The 19351-nt window shown below is 34.6% G+C and overlaps 7 protein-coding genes across 7 annotated transcripts; 1 reads left to right on the top strand and 6 right to left on the bottom strand.

Moving 5' to 3' along the window:
- Nucleotides 1–191: 191 nt before the first annotated feature.
- MONOS_5271 (uncharacterized protein) lies at nucleotides 192–425 on the bottom strand (the record flags this gene model as incomplete). The annotated part of the gene is made up of 1 exon (XM_067875403.1): nucleotides 192–425. One exon carries the CDS (start codon nucleotides 423–425, stop codon nucleotides 192–194), a length of 234 nt encoding a protein of 77 aa, XP_067735157.1.
- A 4344-nt stretch (nucleotides 426–4769) lies between these two features.
- MONOS_5272 (putative transposase-like protein) lies at nucleotides 4770–5615 on the bottom strand (the record flags this gene model as incomplete). The annotated part of the gene is made up of 1 exon (XM_067875404.1): nucleotides 4770–5615. One exon carries the CDS (start codon nucleotides 5613–5615, stop codon nucleotides 4770–4772), a length of 846 nt encoding a protein of 281 aa, XP_067735156.1.
- Nucleotides 5616–7057: 1442 nt separating this feature from the next.
- On the top strand, nucleotides 7058–7718 carry MONOS_5273 (uncharacterized protein; the record flags this gene model as incomplete). Its single annotated transcript, XM_067875405.1, has 2 exons — nucleotides 7058–7063; nucleotides 7164–7718. 2 exons carry the CDS (start codon nucleotides 7058–7060, stop codon nucleotides 7716–7718), a joined length of 561 nt encoding a protein of 186 aa, XP_067735155.1.
- A 3412-nt stretch (nucleotides 7719–11130) lies between these two features.
- On the bottom strand, nucleotides 11131–11565 carry MONOS_5274 (uncharacterized protein; the record flags this gene model as incomplete). Its single annotated transcript, XM_067875406.1, has 1 exon — nucleotides 11131–11565. The coding sequence occupies one exon, from the start codon at nucleotides 11563–11565 to the stop codon at nucleotides 11131–11133; it is 435 nt and encodes a 144-aa protein (XP_067735154.1).
- A 1875-nt stretch (nucleotides 11566–13440) lies between these two features.
- MONOS_5275 (uncharacterized protein) lies at nucleotides 13441–14487 on the bottom strand (the record flags this gene model as incomplete). Its single annotated transcript, XM_067875407.1, has 1 exon — nucleotides 13441–14487. One exon carries the CDS (start codon nucleotides 14485–14487, stop codon nucleotides 13441–13443), a length of 1047 nt encoding a protein of 348 aa, XP_067735153.1.
- A 335-nt stretch (nucleotides 14488–14822) lies between these two features.
- On the bottom strand, nucleotides 14823–15842 carry MONOS_5276 (uncharacterized protein; the record flags this gene model as incomplete). The annotated part of the gene is made up of 2 exons (XM_067875408.1): nucleotides 14823–15276; nucleotides 15553–15842. The coding sequence occupies 2 exons, from the start codon at nucleotides 15840–15842 to the stop codon at nucleotides 14823–14825; spliced, it is 744 nt and encodes a 247-aa protein (XP_067735152.1).
- A 753-nt stretch (nucleotides 15843–16595) lies between these two features.
- Nucleotides 16596–17927, bottom strand: MONOS_5277 (uncharacterized protein; the record flags this gene model as incomplete). Its single annotated transcript, XM_067875409.1, has 3 exons — nucleotides 16596–16740; nucleotides 16828–17447; nucleotides 17916–17927. The coding sequence occupies 3 exons, from the start codon at nucleotides 17925–17927 to the stop codon at nucleotides 16596–16598; spliced, it is 777 nt and encodes a 258-aa protein (XP_067735151.1).
- Between the last annotated feature and the right edge of the window lie 1424 nt (nucleotides 17928–19351).

Raw genomic sequence — 19351 nt, 5'->3', positions numbered from 1 at the left:
ATCTTTTCGACCTGAAATGGCCAATTGTGGCGAAAGACAGCGAAGAGAGTCTTCAAACGACCTAAATAACGCTCGACTATGACTCGCCGCGATGCTAGCTGAGGAGTTCCAACAGGTTTCGTAATATATGCATCCAAATCAGCCCTCGCCCCGATGTATGCCGAGTCTGCGAGTACTTTTGACCCTCCAAGCTACGCCTTAAATTGTGGGAAATGCTCCTTGAAGATAGAAAAGTCGTGTGTTGAGCCGGTGTGAATGGAACTGACAGTGCTGGCTGTTCCGGTGCGCGGGTTTACACCAACTTCAGCCTTTACGCAGTAGATATGATGCTTCCCGCTGTAGAATTTTGTTCCAAACTGCAAGCTTCCAGCTGGTCTGTTGATTGGAAGAACTGTGCAGTCAACCACAACACCCACATCTCTCATATCATCTAATCTGTCTGGTCGAAATGTGATAAACAAATCGATCAGATTGACTTTTATATTTTGAACAATGCTATGAAGCAATTCAATTGTTGAATTTTGTGTTCCATAAAAAGAGGAAACGAGAAAATGAGTGAAGGATGTTAATCCAAGATGCAAAAAATTCAAAAGAAGAAAGAGTTGATCCTCAAATTTTTCAATTGTTTTTTCTTTTCCCCGATGAAGAGGGATTTCTTTGCTTAATAACTGATAAAGCAAATCAAATTCAAAGCGAGCAAATCCAGTTAGTCGGAAAAATGCATGAGTTTTATCAACTTTCATATATTTGCAAGCAGATTCGATGAGGGATTTTTTTTGCAGGTGAAGGAGCGATGTGCACTGGTGCAGTGATAGTATTTCTCTTTTCCACTCTCTCTAATATGTCTAAAAAAAAGTTGATTGTGACATTTTGTGAAAAAAAGAGAAACAAGCAAGTGAAATGACCCACAAAAAACATATTTTTAAAGTGATCATGAAACCCAGAATGGAAATGATCGGATGTGACTGAGTCACATCCAATTTGACTGCATTTTAATGGCATTAGATCGATCTTATTGTATGTTGACCGATCTAATGCCACTTGATGCAATCAAATCAATCAAGTTCTAGTCGGGGAATTAACCTGCTCAGGGGAGTAAACTTGCTCACCTGATCAGTTTATATTTTTAACATTTTTTGATTTGTTTGTGAAAAAAAATAAAGAAAAAACAAAAAAGGCAATCAATAAAGTCTTATTACAAAAAAATATCATGAAATACTATAGGAACAGAGTAAAAATCTGAACACTTCTATGCGAATGTGTTAAATATCCAGTTCATTATTTTATTTTGTTAATTCGAAGAAATCATCAGAGCTAGAAAAAATTCTTCCAGATCTCGAATTTACAATGCATTTGGTAGATGTTTTGATAGATTCGCTTCATTCTGGGGGTTTGTCTGTGATGATGCTCAAAACAATCTCTGGGTTGAACGGATTCCACCCTGTGATTTTCCAACTCGCTCGAATAGTCGACGGAAAAGTTCCCATTGCAAATGTATCCTTTAAAGCTTCAACAAATAGTTTTCTTCTATCTTTTGCACAAGCTGATGTTCCACAATTCGTTGCTTTGCTGAAATTTTTCTTCATATTCGCGAAAATGTACTGATCATTTGGTTGAATAAGATGAGTGGTATGTGAGGGAAGTTGAATTAAATCAATTAAATTATCTTTGCATATCTTCAAAACTTCTGGTGAAAAATGGCCCGTTCCTCCGTCCATGATCTAAATGATATGTTTCTCTGCTTTTCCGATCGCTGTTCGTTTTTTTAACATCCTAGGCAAAATAGCTTTTTGGAAAACTTCTACAAATCCGCTCGAAGAGAGATGACCATTTGAGCTGGGGATAAAAACCTCGGTTTCAGTCGTGGCTTCTCTGTATTCTTCAGGAAGATTTAAATATGGAATAATAATGGGAGCCAAATACCTGACCCCGTCAGCGCTTGTTAAAAACACTATGCTTGTTAACATTGGGAGAGATGGCTCAGGAATTATTGATGGAGTTGTGGACGTCGATGGGATAATAATTGATGAATGATTTTCAGAAAAAATCATAGAAGTTTCATCCAAGTTGAAAAACAACTGAGGAATGACCTCGGTCGTTTCAAAAAATTTTGTGACCATGACAAAGAATGGAGCAATTGTTTCTTTTGATGTTTGAAGAGCTCGATGAATTGGAAGAGGTGTTGGACGCTTCAGCTTTAGATCAGGATATCTCGATAAAAATCTATTTGGCCAGTGTTTATCAACACATATTATATCATCTCCATCGCTTCTCTTTTCCATTCTTATTTCATTTGCCTGGGAATTATAAATAATTAAATGATCATAAATTATTCTTTTCCAAACACACAATTTCTGCAATTTGTTTCTTTGAATGATAAATCCCCTTTTCTGCATCCACCTCTATCTTTGTAACAATTCTCAGTTCATCTGATTTCGAAAAAATTAACAGCTTTCCAGGTTTTCCTTTTGGTCTTCCACAGTTTTGTGCTTTTTCAGCCCTTTTTAACGAATGTCGAGAAATCACTCCCCCTTCTTCAATGGCAGATTTCGAAAGACCGCAAACAAGGTGAATGTACAATCCCTTTTCGTGTGAATCATGCAACAGCCTGGCTTCGCTGGATGCTGCCAATCTTGCAACTTGAGTTTTTTTCTTCAACTTCAGCTTTGTGATCTTATTCCCATTTTTTTCCACTTTTTCTGAGCGGGTTTACTACCCTGAGCGGGTTAACTCCCCGACTAAAATTATTTGAATTTTTGACACATTATCATTTTGTTATATAAATGAATTTTAAAAAATATTTTTTTTTCTTAAAAATTTTTTCCATTCCTAAAATAAAAAAATATTTTCTTTCAATGTTTAAGATTTGAGGATTTGGTAAAAAAAATCCAAAAGGTGATTTTGATGTTTAAAAAATAATTTTCCAAAATTACAAGATTTTGATGTCTTTATTTTTATGAAAAGTTCCATTTGTTTTATTTTTTGGTGAAAATGAAAATGAACACTTATATGAAATTTTCATTTCAATTAATTAAATTTCACTAACATAAAAATAATAGCATTGTCAAGCATTTGTTTTCATTCTGGTTAATTTTGTGAATTGAATTGAAAATTCTATATAAATAGTCAACTTCAATTTGGCCTGAAAATATAACTTCAGGAACCTTTAAAAAAATTGAGATACAGATATCTCATAAAATACCGGACAAGATCGATTTCTCGATAACTGCAAGAAGAATAATTCTGACAAATTTCCTCAAAATATATCTCATCAATGCAAACTCAATTGATACACAAAACTTTCAAAATAGCTTTATTTGTGCTCAGAAAAAAACTATTTGAAAAATCTCGGAGAAACTCATAATCTTATTACTCCGAGATTTCAATAATAATTTTTTCTGAGCACAAATGAAGCTATTTTGAAAGTTTTGTGTATCAATTGAGTTTGCATTGATGAGATATATTTTGAGGAAAATTAACTGAATTATTCCTCTTGCAGTTATTGTGAAATCGATCTTGTCCGGTATTTTGTGCAATGTCTGAATAAAATTATGTGACTTGTTTTCCAAAAATATCATTTTTAACACATAAATTTTTAAATCATAAACAAATAAATAATTTTTTTTTATGTTCCGTATTTTCAAATTTCATAAAAAACATTTTTAATCTTCATCTTTTATTCTCATTCAAATCTTGTAAAGTTTTTTTATAAACTTTTATTTATTTCAAATTCATTTTTTAAAATATCACTTTCTGTAAACAAAAATATTCATATTTTACATCAGAAACAATAACAAAATGCTATTTAATAATATATATTTCCGCAAATAATAACTATTTAAATAACAAAAAGTAATTTAAAATTTAATAATTACTAAAATAGTTGAAAACACAGTTGAAATTATAAGTCAATACAAATTTTGGTTTTCTTGTATTTCTAATCTACATTTGAAAATTCTGAAAAACATTCAATTTGTTCAAATCCATTTAAAATTTTAAAATCACTTGATCAAAATTTTAAACATGATATGATTATATTTGTCAGTTACACTTATTAACATATAAACTCCTTACATATATTTTATATTAAACCAAATTTAAATTCTAGATATATATTTCAATCAATTAATAGATAAATTTTTATAAAAGCAGTTAGCATTTTCGAACTATTTAAATAATATTAATTATTAAAATTTTTATTTTTTCTTATTTGATCGCAAAAATGAAAAAATTATTTTTTTAATAGAATTTGACAATTTTCATGATTAAAGTTTTAACTGTAAAAGAATTTCAAAATAACACTTTTTGTCAAAATTTTTAATTTATTCATATTCATTTATATATATGAAAACTGTTCAAAAGAAATTATTAATTAAATGAATTTTTCAATATTTATTCATTTTCAATTAATTATTTCTTATCAAAAATATAGGTTGGATTTTAGATTTTAAAGTAATATCTCAAAATTTGAACAAAGATAGTTTTTATGAAGATGAATTTGAAGGTGGAATTGAAAATTGTGTTTTTAAAAATTGTTTGATTGGCATAAAGGAACAATATGGTCATGTGAGTTTTTGATATTTTTTGGTATAGAAGCATCAGAAATATCAAACAAAGCATGAGCGTGTTGTTTGTTCTGAACGGAAACTTATTTATGAACATAAATACAAAAAATAAATTTTCTATAATTTTTATTGGGAAGATGAAATATATTAAAATGAAAAATTATATTTTCTAAAAATTTAATGGAAAAAAAAATATATTTTTCATTATGGAGAATATTCCGAAGCACTATCTCCATCGCCAGCACCATCTGAATCATCTTCTTCCATTTTTTTATCAGTCTCATTCTCATCATTTCCCAATATATCTTCAATAAAAGGCACATCTTCGTCAATTTCATCATCATCATCATCTTCTTCTTCTTCTTCTTCATTTTCCATTTCTTCTATTTCTTTTTCTGGTTTATATTTTGAAACATGCTTCATTAGTTCCAAAAAGCTCAACTTCATCGAGGATTTCACTAAATACATTGCGATATGATCAGAAATAAATTTTTTTCTAGTTCCAAAACGTGGAAATGACGCTCTTAAATGTGACCATAGGCCTTCAATCGTATTTGTGCATGTATGAGTCTCTTTGTTCACATATTCTTTCTTATGACAGACGGTTTGATGCCCGTATCCAATCGATTCCAAACATGAATACGCTCTCCATTCGTCTGAAATGATCATTGTTTTCGGCAGAATGTATTTTTGGATTATTGGGATCAATGTGATTTTTTTTCTATTCGGCACAATGGTCATAAAGCGAGATCCTGCTCCTCCGCCTTCGAGCCTTTCAACGCCGCCAAAAATCCATATCTGATCCTTCTTTCTCCCTCTTCCATATTTTCGCTTTCTCCATATCTCCTCATCGATTTCAACTACATTTTCTTCTCCACCAACAACTCTCTGTGTAGAATTCCATAATTTTGAACAGCACACACGAATGACGCTCCCCCAAAATCCCACTGTCTTTTTACCAACGCCAAGAATAGTTGAAATCGTTGTAATTGGAATTTTTAGCCAGTAGTACAAACAAATTAAGAATGTTGTTCCTAATGGAGTCTTCATATTTTCAAAAATAGTATTGTTGTAGACTGATGTTTTTTCTGTGCATTTTGGGCACTTCCAAAATCTGTTGTTTGATACTGTCTTATAACAATTCTTTTGGATTCGATGTTTTGGGCATATAGGGACTTTATTTTCCAGAATATGAGTGAGAAACCAAGTCCACGTTGAATATTCATTATAGAACACCTTATTTTGTTCAGAAATACTTTCTGTTCCAAAATGAATAGGAACAAGTTCCATTTTTTTGTTTCGATCAAACCCATAAATATATGAAAAACAGAGATTTTTCAAAAATTATATTATTGTTACAAACAATTTCCGTTGAAAAAAAACACCACACAACAACAGTGTAATTAATGAGAATTGCCTTTGTGATAAAAAAATGGAAAATCTCATATGACCATATTGTACCCTTATACCGTTTGATTGTATTAGATTGTTATGTGATGAAATTTATATATATTTGGATTTTTGTAAGTTTTTCAATTTAAATTTTGCGGTATTTTTGTGCAAAGCTGTTCAAAAAAATGGAAAATAATATTCTTCAAAATTGTTCGCCCTATCTCGATAGCAGACCTGTGTGAGATGAATACAGAAAATTGAAACTCTTACAAAATGACGGAAAAGTTTTTGACAATTTGTCAAAAATGGTTTCAAATAACGATATGTCAAAATTTTTTTGTAAAGTTCCATTTGTTTAATTTTCAAAAAATAAAAAATTTCATATTTCTATCAAATTTCTGTTTCCACTCACCAAATTTTGCTTTCATTGAAATAAATCCTTGTCAAAGTAATTTTATCCGTATGGGTGTGGTTTCGTGAGTGAAAACAGAAATTTGAAAGAAATATGAAATTTTTTATTTATTTGAAAATTCAACAAATGGAACTTTTCAAAAAAATTTTGACATATAGCAATTCTTGATAACTGTGATAATACATATGGAAGTTAATTTATAACAACTCTTATTGTTATTAAATAATCTTCTTTTTAATTTGGCATGATCAAGTTCCTAAAATAACTTTTTTTTTGATTGATTTATTGATTGATTCAAAAATCACTTAATATAAATTGATCAAAAAAAGATCACAAATGATGAAAAATTGATATTAAATTACAAAACTTCATGAATTCTCAACAAGCAATTTATCTTCAGCTTTTTTTTTATTTGATTTAACTGATTTTATGAAGTGACTGGAAAATTTTTTTCTTTATATTATTTTTTGAATTCGCAAAGCACAATGGGACACATTTCAAAAGAAATATCTGTCATTCAGATAATTCGACCAGTGGGCAATTTTTCCATCATTTCATTCACCTCCAGTGCTTCTGCTTCATCCCAAGAAAATCTTCTTTTTACACCGAGTTTTTGTACACAAAATTACTCAGCTTGAACCGTTTGCATCGATTCAGCAGTCATCTTCACAATCAAAAGGTGAAAAAAATGACAGTTTCCAAGAAGAAAAAATACAAGTTATCCTGGAAAGGAAGGCTGCAGATTTCTTTGGTAGCGTTTTATCTCATTAAATTTTGACGTTCCAATCGACAAGAGAGATGTAGCAGAAACGATCGAATTCTATAATTCCATTCCACTTGCTCCGTTCATCCCTTCGTCAATTCGCAAACCCGAGTTTCCAGCAAAGTGGGCATCGGATGCCCTGGATCAAGCAGGGGAGCGAATTGAAAAGAAGCTCTGCCCTGCCATTGATGCCCTTCTATTGGCGAGAGAAGCAGCACACGTAGAAGCGAAGATACCAATCGAAGATGCACTCACTCTGGTAACGGCAGCATTACAGGAAAGCAGAATAACGAGAGTGGCAGGACGTCAGGTTTTCGCTGAAGCAAAGGCATTAAGAAAGGAAATGGATGATCCCTTGCTTCCAGATTACCAAAAAGAAGTTATTAAACGAGCACAGCCGATATCCACATGCAGGAGCAGCTTCGGAGGCCGTTCGCGTGGGAGAATCTCGCAGAGAAGGCGGTTTTTTCGGGGGGAGAACTTTGCAAAACCCAACAAATGGCGCGGAAGCGGATGGAATCGAAGAAGAAACAAGAGCACAAGCAAGTTCAGAAAACGCTTTGTCGGGAGGAAGCCCTCCCAGTAGGAAAACCAGAGGGTGTCATTAGAGGAAGAATGATATTCTTCCACCAGGCATGGATAGACATGCGAGTGAAATGAATAATTTCCATAAAAATTAAGCTGGTTATATGAGGAAGCATAAAAGAGAAAAACTAGAAAAAGAAGTTGCTGCAGGAAAAGGATTCATCGGCACAGAAATAGAGCGAGAAGAATGCGCGCGCTGGGTAAAGGAAGGAATTCAAGCCAGAATTCTCAGGGAGCAAAAAAAAAATCGGTAGTCAAATACCTCAGCAACCTGTTCTTCATTTTTTAGAAGAACGGAAAATACCTCCAAGTCTTTAACTGTCGCTCCCTGAATGCTGCTTAAAAGCATACTCACTTCAATATGGACGACTTGCTCACATTAGAGAAGCTTCTTAAAAAAGAAGACTTTTCAATATGGGTGTTTTTTTTTGATATCATAAAAAATTACGAAGTTTGATCATAATTATTTTTAATTAAGGGTTCGGTTTATTTGAAAATTTTTTTTTAAATTTGCATGAAAATATAGTTTAATATATTATAATTATTAATTATTTGTTGTTTTTAATTTGTTTCCAATCGTTTTTGTTACTTATTTTCTAAAAATTATTAAAAAATATACGAAGATATCGAGAATTCAATAAATAGAACAAAACATATGTTCACTGGTTTCTAAAACATAAGAATTTTAATAACAATACGTAATCAATCAATTTTTTATGTAGAAATTAGTTTTATGATGTTATTACAAAGAAATTTAAAAATTGAAATAGAAGATCATAAAATATTGGTTGAAAACAAACAATTAACAAAAATACAAAAACACAAATATGATAGTTATGCAAGATATTTAACAAGATAATTACAGTTTGTAGAGGCAAGTTCCAAATATATGGACCTCGGATTTTTCTGATTTCTTTTGAATAAAACGATAGATAATATGATGTTAATTAACAGAAAATTACTTTCATTTGTCGAAAATTAGATTTAATGAACTTCACAACAGAAAATTTGACCTGTCCCATATTTTTATTTTAATTATGCAGTAAACAAAAATTTGCTGGTAAGTGGGATGCACTGAGAAAATGTTTTTGAATCTTATTTGATCTTATTAAATGCATCATTTTCATTAACTGAGTGAACGTTGATTTTTTTTTCCTTAAAAATAGTCGTTATTTTCTCGTGAGAATTTCATTTGTGCGTGTTACAAACGTATTCCATTCGAAAACATGTTTGATGTCATTTTGACACTCATTTTGTAATATATTTGTTGAGAAATGATTCAATATATGTTTCGTTTTCGATTTTTCATTTCATATAATACTGTATTTCAACATTTATTTAATCACATGCATCTGACGCTTCTTATAGAAAAAGTGATGAAAAATTTACAAGATCACGTTGGAAATGGATTGGAACAGCAAAAATGTCATGAAAGCAGATGATCCTGGTTGTGTTTAAATGCTTGATGTAAACACAGAGTTGATTGTCTTGAATGCGCTTGTGGTGCGCGACAATCTGTGGAGGCAGATCAATCAGACCCACTTCCAGATAAGCTTTGACAAGCATGGAAATGCACCGCAGAATGAGATCAACAGGGTTCGCCGGTGTAAACAATTGAAATAACCAATGAATCTTCTTGATCTGATTTTTGCTTACCCGAAAGACACAATTGAAATGAGTTTTCTGGAAAGGAGAAACAGGGATGTTTAATGGAAGTGTGCAAATGTGGAGCAGCCAAACTCGATCGTTGGCTATGGACTTAAGCGTTAGTCGCGCAAGGTGGAATGCAGGCTGATAGAGAATGAAAAAAGAATGGCGGATCATGAGATGGAGTTTGAGGATATTAGTATGCTGTAGCAAGGAAAGGCAGAAACCGAGGTGTCAGATGCTTGGCGGATCGGGCGAGAGAGGAATAGAGTGGTTGAGTTCTGAGGAGCCACAATGATGATGATGCTCACACTCCTGTTTGAAGAACTGTGGGAAAAGAACATTGAATTCAATATAGATACAAAGGTGGAAAAGATACGTTGGATGGATGTGAGAATTGGACGATGAAAAGAAATGGTTGAGGAGGAAAAGATATTTTGAGAAAATTGGACTAATGAAAGGAGTTTTTCAAACAGATCACCATAGTTTTTTTAAGGACAATTTCTTATTAATGTTATAGCTGAAGGAACATTAAGGCTTTTAAAAACAGAATTGAAGGATATGGAAAGAAAAACTCGTTGAAGAGGTGAAGAAACAAAGATGGAAGCATCTGATTATTGAAATAATTGTGCTTGTTGCTCGACGATGAAAGTGAAAACATTAATTGTCAGATTTGTGAGACATTTCTTGTTATTATTGCAAATAGGATGTTAAGGATTTTGATATGGAAATGATGGAGATGTTTCCGAGGTGGCAACGGGAAAGAGCAGATAAAGTGGCTACGAATGAGTTTTTATGTTGAGGTTTGAAAAAAAGTCAATTTTTAATGTTGTGGTTATCAAATTTTTTCTCTATGAGATTCTATTTTTTTTGACCTGACACTATTGAAATATTTTGTTGAAAGGAATGTTCAATTAAAAAAGTGTAATTCTTTTGTTGCAAAACTGTCGAATGAAATATGTGCAAAATTCAATAATTGAATTTTATTTTTAATTTAATTATTCAATTAATATTTTCAATATTCGCTCTTCAAATCATATTTTTTTGTAATCAAAGCTTTTAAAAAAATAAAAGCTCTTCGAAATGTTCAAAAGGAATCAAATGATTTGTTTTCATTGCAAGAAAAAATTGAGAGATTTAAGAAGAGCATCAAACCAACAAAATATGTTAGATTAATAATTTTATATTCATGGTCATTCAATTGCCTTATTTGATTATTATTTAAGTTTTATAAAATATCTGTTAAGGAAACATGCAAATGAAATTCTCACGAGAAAATAACGACTATTTTTAAGGAAAAAAAAATCAACGTTCACTCAGTTAATGAAAATGATGCATTTAATAAGATCAAATAAGATTCAAAAACATTTTCTCAGTGCATCCCACTTACCAGCAAATTTTTGTTTACTGCATAATTAAAATAAAAATATGGGACAGGTCAAATTTTCTGTTGTGAAGTTCATTAAATCTAATTTTCGACAAATGAAAGTAATTTTCTGTTAATTAACATCATATTATCTATCGTTTTATTCAAAAGAAATCAGAAAAATCCGAGGTCCATATATTTGGAACTTGCCTTTGTTGATTATTACGATTTAAAAACAAATAATTCAAAAAAGAACTCTTATGGATTTATTTGTCAAAAGAAGTGACAGATGAAAATAAAAAAATATCACTATTTTAAAAATTGAACAATACAATTTGTGAATTTTCATTTTTTGCACAAAAAAAGCTTCCATCAAACGAAAATCTTTACTTGCACTTTTTCATCTTTTTCTCTCTCTGTCTTCCATCCTCTTCATCGTCTTTTTAATATATCTGGATGTCTTCCTCCTCAGATGCTCTACTGTTGTCACCTTTCTCGACACCTGCATCCCCACCCACTGCCACTTCTCCTTCCACTCCTCCTTCTCATCCACCCACTCTTTCGTCTTCTGCCCTCTCAGCATATCTCTAGCTTTTCCCTTAAGACTCTTTTCTCCCTTTTTCTTGTTTATTCTCTTAAACTTCATCCCTCTCAATGCTCTCCTCGCTTCATTCCTCTTTCTCCCATGCATCAACACCTCTGCTATCCGTTTTTCTAGCCTCTGCTCGTGTTTGACAATTGCTCCAGCTGCTCCCCAAAGCATCTCATTGCAACAGATCTCGACATTGTTGGTTTCAGCGTTGTCATTCTCATCTTTCTTTGTTGAATCAGTCATTAAGCTCCTTTAGTATGATGCGTTCCATCTTCACTGCAATCTCTCTTGGCAAGCTTTGAAGTTGTGTTCACGTCTTCATCTTTCAACTCATTAACAATAACAGCGCTATGCAGAATAACCACTCCATACACAGCAACCTCATCTGCTCATGCACCGTAGTACTCAACATTGCATCGCTTTGGAAAGGAGACTGCACGTTCCCGTGCTTTTATAAGTGGATTTTCTACAACGGATGAGTTCAACGGAGCACTGACTATCAGCTCCCTTCCTCGCTCTTCGTATTTGTGCTTAAAGGCTGCAATGAATGTAGTAACTGATAGAATGATTCAGATATTCAACGAACTGCTTTTTGCTTTGTTGTCGAACTCTGTTCTGGTTCATCATCGTTTTCTCTTCAAACTTTTCATCTTTTTTATTTTACACTTTTTTCTTTTGAAATCTCTTCAATTTTTTTCCTATCCGATTTCCATTCATAATATTCTGTCTTTAATAAATTTATCTTTCTGTTTATTTTGATTCTCTTCATTCACTTAACAATCATCTTATTATCTTCAACAAGTTTTTTTTTCTTCAAAATGCCATCTTTATTCAAAAAAATATCTTAACCATATGCAAAAAATGAAGAAATCCGATCGAATGAAGCGAGCAATGATTCTGAAAAAGTGAAAAATGATGTTTTTTGTTATTATGAAGAAGTTAGAAATGAACGTGAAGAAGAAGCCCAAATATCAGAAAAAGTCGATGGAGAAGAAAAATTAAAAAAAAGTCGAAAAAGAAATTGATAAGAATGAGGAAGAGGAAGAAGAGGAAGAAGATGATTGGTGATAATCAAAGGAGGTTCTGCTATGATAGTGACGTGAGTTGCATTTGAACACGTTACAGCAAATGTTTATCTGGAGTAGAAGAAAAAGAAATCACAAAATAGCCAGGCATTTGGACACCTCAACATTCAGCTTCCTCGCATTCAATTGGTCGTGATGAAGATTGGTATGAGGATTATGCAACAAAAGATAAAAATTCTTGTTTTTTTTAATCAACTTTTCTTGAAACTGTTCAAATTGAAATGAATAATGCTTCTTGTTCAACGTTCTTCACTAAGATTCTTGTTCTTATGTGTTTGCGTTATTATAATTAGAATCTTCTTCATCTTTGACTCTCACTCTCACTCATTCACTCTTTCTCTCCCCTCCCTCCATTATTGCTTCCATCCTCCCCAATTGCAACGATATCATTAGTTCTTTAAGCAATAAATTTCGAAAATCAAAACTGTTTTTCTTCGACTCTTCTTCAAAATATGTCCCTTTCTCTCTCAATTTTTCTCTTTCTTTGGCTCTCAGCAACAGTTGAAGAACAGTTAGACAAAGGAGCATCCAGTTTTTTTTTTGTTTTTTCGGTTTTGACTTATCTTGAACACATTTCTTCTATTCCCTCATTCTCCTTCCATCACATCCGTTCACTTTCAGAGTTGTTTATAATGAAATAAATCTTTTTCTCCTTTGTCTTCAGCAAGGATTATTCGATTTGCTGTTCTGTCAGCACAGTCAATCAAAAATAATTCAGTTTGTGGAATTAGTGGCTGTTGATGAGAAGAGGAAGAAAAAAATTTAGAAGATGAAAAAGATAAAGAAGTTGAAAATAAGAAAGAAGAAAAGGAGAAAAAGGAAGAAGAGGAAGAGGAAGAAGAAGAAGAAGAAGAAGAAGAGGAATATGAGGAAGAAAGCAGAAGAAGAAGAAGATGATGATGATGATAACTTTGAATCAGATTGTTGCTGTGAAATAAACAGAGCAAGGAGGACAGTTGTAGGTGAAGATGAAAGAGCATCCTAAAACAAATGAGAAAAAATTCGAGAAAGTTGACTTCGCATCATCAAATTCTTAGGAATTGTTCCAGATGGCTGGGAGAAAAGAAAAAGAAGGAGATGTTCGTTGACAATGCTGAAGTGGAAAATAATGAGTCGAAGGAAAAGGGATGGAAACTGTGGATGGAGAATTTTTTGATGTGAATGACGGAGAAGATGGAGAAGGAGAAGGAGATGTCGAAAGAGAAGAGAGAGGAAATTGAGAGGAGGTTACGCTTGTCTGAAGCTGATGCTGAAGAATAGCTGAGAATTGGCCAATCTTCATCTGACAGGGAAGTTCTCCTCTTCTTCCACTTGCTGCTCCTGAAGCATTCATCTCACTGCAAACAGAAGTTGTATTAGCTCCATCAGCAGCAGCGTTTGAAGATCCACTTTGTTCCTGTGCGTTTGTTGCAACATTCGATACCAATGAAGTAGACTGAGGCTCAGATGTTTGCTGAACAGCAGAAGAAGATAAAGCAGATGGTGTGGATTGTTGTGATATTGCAGCTCCAACAACCTCCAATCGCTGGATGAGAGAGGCAGAAATGAACATCGAAGGAGAAGAAGAAGGTGTCTGGGCAGGATGTGTCTCGAATATGGTTGATATTTTATGGAGCAAGTCCTTCTTTACCATCAGCCGGTAAGCAGTGGTGACAACAGCAGTGAGTGCAGCGCGCGTTGCCAGCAGACGAAGCAGCAGTCGATTGGACGAGGCGGCAGAAGGGATGAGTGACTGCGTGGAGAATGAGATGATGGTAGGTGTTGTGCTGGAGGATGACATGGACTGAGAAATGGAAATAGAAGTGACACAGGAGGTGAATAGAGAAGGGATGGAGAACACGAAAGATGAAGTGAAAGATGCTGAAAGCAGCTTTGAAAGCAGAGTGCGGACGATAGAAGTGAGTGGATGAGAAAGCATGAGATGGAACGCATTGACAATAAGCACCCATGAAAACTTGAAAGAAGAAGGCAGAATCGAATGTTTCTCTTTTTTCTGTGTTCGTTCAATGTGCAGCGGAGCAACCTTGTGTGTCTTGAATCTGTCAGTTCGAATAGAGTTTCTCCGATGGATGGGACGCATGCTGTTTTCTGTAGAGTATCAAAAATTGCATTTTCTGAGGCAGACGGCAATATTTACTTGTCTTTGATAAAGACAGACGAAGCAAACAGAAGCGGGTCAGTAAATATTCGTATTGATTGTCAATGTTTCATTGTCAATTGAAATTAAAGAGATGCCATTACCATTATCTCTATTGATCTTTTTATGCACTTCAAACTCGTTGCTGTAGATTCACCTCTCTTCGCAGAACAGCTCAGCTGTGTCTCTCGCCTCGTACACTCCTTCCACAGCTGCGCTTCCTTCTCCTCTCCACAAACTAATCTCCTTTCTCATGTTCTCCACCAGTTGTGCATCTTTCACAGCATCTTCTCCTCCCAAGTTGAACAGCCTCGTGCCACACACAGCAGATTCAGAAACTGGTTCGCATCATTCGCCAATATTCCCCCTGTTGCCCCGGCATGAGATGATGGAATCGTAATGGGCTTCAGAATCTGCGGCAACTTGAGGTGGTCAAAAAAATGGTACAGCGCCTTTCCGAGTGAGTGGAGCAAAGCAGCACCTTCTTTTTGCCTTATCTTCTGCATCGACCGCACAAACAGCGTCTCCAGCCCTGTCTTCAGTCTGCCTTTCCTCCCAAACAGAATGATAATCCCAAAGTCATCCCCTCTTCCATCATTACATCCTCCTCCATTGGAATTAATATTAGCGTAACCTGTCTGGCTAGGCAAACTCGCTAATAAACAAGCCGTGGCAAACCCGTTCGCCGCAGCTGTTCTGAGGCATGTCTGCGTTGATCTGCCGAGTGCTGCTCTGATATCAGACAAGACAGGATGAATTCGTGACACTGAAACAGCAGCCAAACTGTGATTGCTGCGTCTTCTGTGCGGGTTCTGCCTGGCTTCTCTGCATCCGTCTGAGCCAATTACGTTCTCGTCTTATTTTTCTTCGTTTTCCTTCGTGGGCTTGGCTGAAGGAAAGGTGAACTGCAGATGAATTGGACTGAGCTCTCCGCTGGCAATGGTAGGAGTGGGTGAGAAAAAAACACGGGACTTCTTCTGGTTGCTCTTTTGGGATGTCGATGAAAACATCTTTGGCTGTTTGTGAGGGAAGCGCAGGGCAGGGCGTGTGTATGAGTCTTCTTCTCTTTCTATCGTCTTGTCTGTCTCATCGGCATTTGATGTGTCAGCAGATCGTGATATATCGAAATAATCTTCTTCATCGCTAACGAAACTATCATCGCTATCGTCATTGTCTTCGTCTTCACTATCTTCTTTTGCTTCTTCGGTGTATGCAGAACCTGCTCCGTTCATTTTCTCTCTCCTCTCTTCATTCCACTTCAAATAATACACGTTCTTCCCTTTCCCTCTCGGCCACATCTTTCTTTTTGGTGTCTTTTCCCTTCTTTCCTCTTCCTGAACAAGATAAGTCGGTAGCAGAATGTCAGCCGGCTTGATTGTCGGAATGATCCTTCAATGTTTCAGTTTCAGTGTGTTCTCCTTCAACTTCGTAACTGCCTCCTTCTTCTGTCTCTCTTTCATCTCAGCTGCTTTGAATGTTGTTTCGACTGAGCTGTTTTCTCTCATTTTTGCAGAGTTGAATGTGAACGAGGCGTTTCATTCAAAAACAGATCTGCTCTTTTCCGGTGTCTGCCTGCTGGCCCGTGTTCTTGTCAAAAATATCTTTGCACTGAGAATCCTGTCTAACTCCACGTCTTCTTCTTCTTTCTCCTCCTCATCATCATCATCCACTTCCTAGCCATATTCATTCTTATCGGTGTCACTTCTGCTTCTTCCACTCATTTCACTCGTGTCAGATTCAGATGAATCAAATGTGATTCAGCCATCTGCCACACGTAGCAGCTCCAGCTCTCTCGAAAGCAGCTCACTCAGCACATCATATAAATTCAACGTCAAACTTGTCTTTGATAGGAATGCTTTTCTTTTCGCTTTTCCCTTCGATTTCACGCTCGCTTATCCTCTCCTCTTTTCACCTTTTTGCCTTCAAAACTCAAATTCATCTGGAGGAAGCTCGTCAAACACAGAAATAATTCTTTTCTTATCTTTTTCCTTTCTCCTTTCTCTTTTTTTTTTCTCCTCTTCTTTCACTTTCTTTTTATTTTCATACTTCCTCTAACTCTCCAATGTTACATCAGTTGATTCCAAACGCCTCGCATTCTGCACAGTCACATTTGCACCTGCTCCTCCTTCACTCTTCTGCCCCTGCTGACTCAGCCCCATCGCAGTAATCGTCCGCTTCCTCTTCATCTTCGGCGGCCTTCCGTGTGGAATATTCAGCGGCACTTGCTACATCCCCACACGTAATAGCTTCTTCTTCTTGCTGTTATTATTGCTGCTTCCACACATCTTGTTAATCAGTCCCAGTACTTCTGATTTGAACTCTGGAAAAGCAATCCTAGAGCCTGTGTGTGTTTTCATGCAGACTGTCCGCTTGAAGGCAGCAAGCGCTTTTAACCTGTTGCCTTTTTTGAGTGATCTGCCGAGTGCGGTAGTTGGAACACTCAGCAGTGAAACAGACGAAGAAGAGGATGATGAAGAGGAATTCTTAGTTTGATCACTTGAAATCGGGAAAGATGCAGTTGGAAAGCCAACATTCGATGAGGCAGAGGCAGAAGAAGCAGTAGAAGCAAAAGTTGTATTGTTCTGAAGCAAATTTGCTGCTTTGAGCAACTTCGATGTGCGTGTTGTTGTTCTCGCCCTGCGCGAAAGTTTGATTTGAGGAGAGAATTTATTAGGCGCGTGTGTCGAGGCAGCTGTCCTGACTGATTTTCCAGGCGATTCTGTTTCGTTTGCCACAGGAGAAGAGGAAGAAGACTGAAGAATGAGTGAATTTGAGCTTCCTTCCTCCACTTTTGTGTTGGTTAGCTGTTCTTCACTGGCTTTGTTTAGATCATTTAGAGAGTTGTTAGCATATTGACTTTCATTCCTATTTTCATTTCCCTCTTTCTTCTCTTGCCTTTCTCGCTGTCAGAATGGATAAAACAAAATAACTGGCATAGCATTAACAATAAACAGCTCTCCGAAAAGGCGAATATAAATTCAAGCTTATCATGAAAAAATTCCGCTGTTTCTCCTCATTTCTCTGCAACTCAAACACCGAGCAGCAAGGCGTATTCCTCAAGTGAAAAGAAATGAGAAATCAAAAAATATTCATTCTTTCCAAGAATTACAAAAAAAAAACAGGAGTAAAAGATTACAAAAAATAGATAAAATAATTAATTATTGAGAAAATGTCTGAAGGACAAATTACATTAAACCTGTTTTAATGTATTAAGAAACGGGAAACAACAAAATTCAACTATGGCTTCAGTTGAGAAAGAGCTGCAGAATTTCCACAAAGAAAAACGAAAGAAATATTCAAAATTTAATAATAGAATCCTTAGCGAATTAAGAAAAATTTCGAAAATAAAGCATCAATATGAAATTTCAAACCTTTTTCTTCATTACAATCCCATTTCAAATTTTGATTTTTCTGTTGATCCGCAATTTGCAGAAATGCTTATTAAATGCTCATAGATAATATTTATTCAATGTTGAAGTGTTTTATAAGGTTAATAACGATTTCTGCAAATTTCCACGTAATTAAAAAATTTTCATGATCATTGAGATCTTTTGTGAAACAGTTAATTTTTTGTTGATCTTTGTTTGAAAAGTTATTTTTTATAAATAAATGTTTATTGCTTTTAACGTTAATTATTGAAATATGGAAGAAATAAAAATAATTTCAAGCAGAAAAATGTCTGTATATTCGAGTTTTTGTTTTTTTCGAAATGGAAAAAATATCAGAGAAATGAAAAAAATACGTAAAAAAATAACAATTGTTCAACAATCAAAATGACAAAAAAAAAACAAAAAGCACTTCATGATGTTTATCATTAAAAAAATTGAAAACAATCAGAATATTTCTAATCAGATTCAATAACATTCAAAAAAACACAATTCTGTCACATAATCATAAAAACAATCACCAAATGTCAACTAAATATCAACAATTTTGAACAATAAAAGATATAAGAAAAATCTATACTATTTCAACAAATTCGTGGTATCATAGACAATTTCTTGCAAAAAAGAAAACTTATATTAAAAGTTCAAAAACTAACTTGTCTATTTTCCCTCAGTTTTCCATCCACTCTCCTCTTTCTGATATAACTCTTGTCCTCACTCAAAAAGTACAAATTTAACAAAGAAAATAGAAAGACACAATGATAAAACATCGCTTCACACTCTCAACAACTCTCCCTCCCATGAACCTCACTCAAAGATCAATGAATTCTTTCACAACTCTCTCTATTAATGAATCTCGATAAATACAATAAATATAGGGACAATAACCAATTTAATCATAGGGACAATATCGGGACAAAAACCACAAGAAAACAATCGGATTCTAACTGTTGTGCACCTGGGAGGCTGTTCGTCGTATCCAGGTCCGGATAAAGCAGCCCGAAGGCTGCAGTATCTAATACGAACAGTCATGTCCTACACCCTTCCGATAGAGTGCCAGCTTAGCATACACAACAACTAGTTTCTTAAAAAGGTACACCATTAATACAATTTTGAGATTCACAAATAGAAGAAGAGTCAAGAAGAAGCTCAAATCTCCTTGAAAGAAGATCTTGAGAAGATTGAGAAAGAAGAGAAGAGTTGGATGATGTGACATCAAAGTGAAATGACTTTCTTGAACGTTGAACTTTTTCTTTCATTGTTGAAGATTCGAGGGCAACCAGAGAGCGTTGAGGAAGATATCCAACAGCTGAAGCAGAGACAAATGAGCCTTTGCACTCAAAATACAAGTAGTCTTTCATGTGGTGAACTGACAATGATGGCCATGAAATTTGTTGAGATGGTACATATTTTTCAAAGTA

The sequence above is a fragment of the Monocercomonoides exilis genome (genome assembly GCF_001643675.1).
Source record: "Monocercomonoides exilis strain PA203 chromosome Unknown scaffold3-2548433, whole genome shotgun sequence".
Classification (NCBI taxonomy): domain Eukaryota; phylum Preaxostyla; order Oxymonadida; family Polymastigidae; genus Monocercomonoides; species Monocercomonoides exilis.
This window is presented reverse-complemented; position numbering and strand designations above follow the sequence as displayed.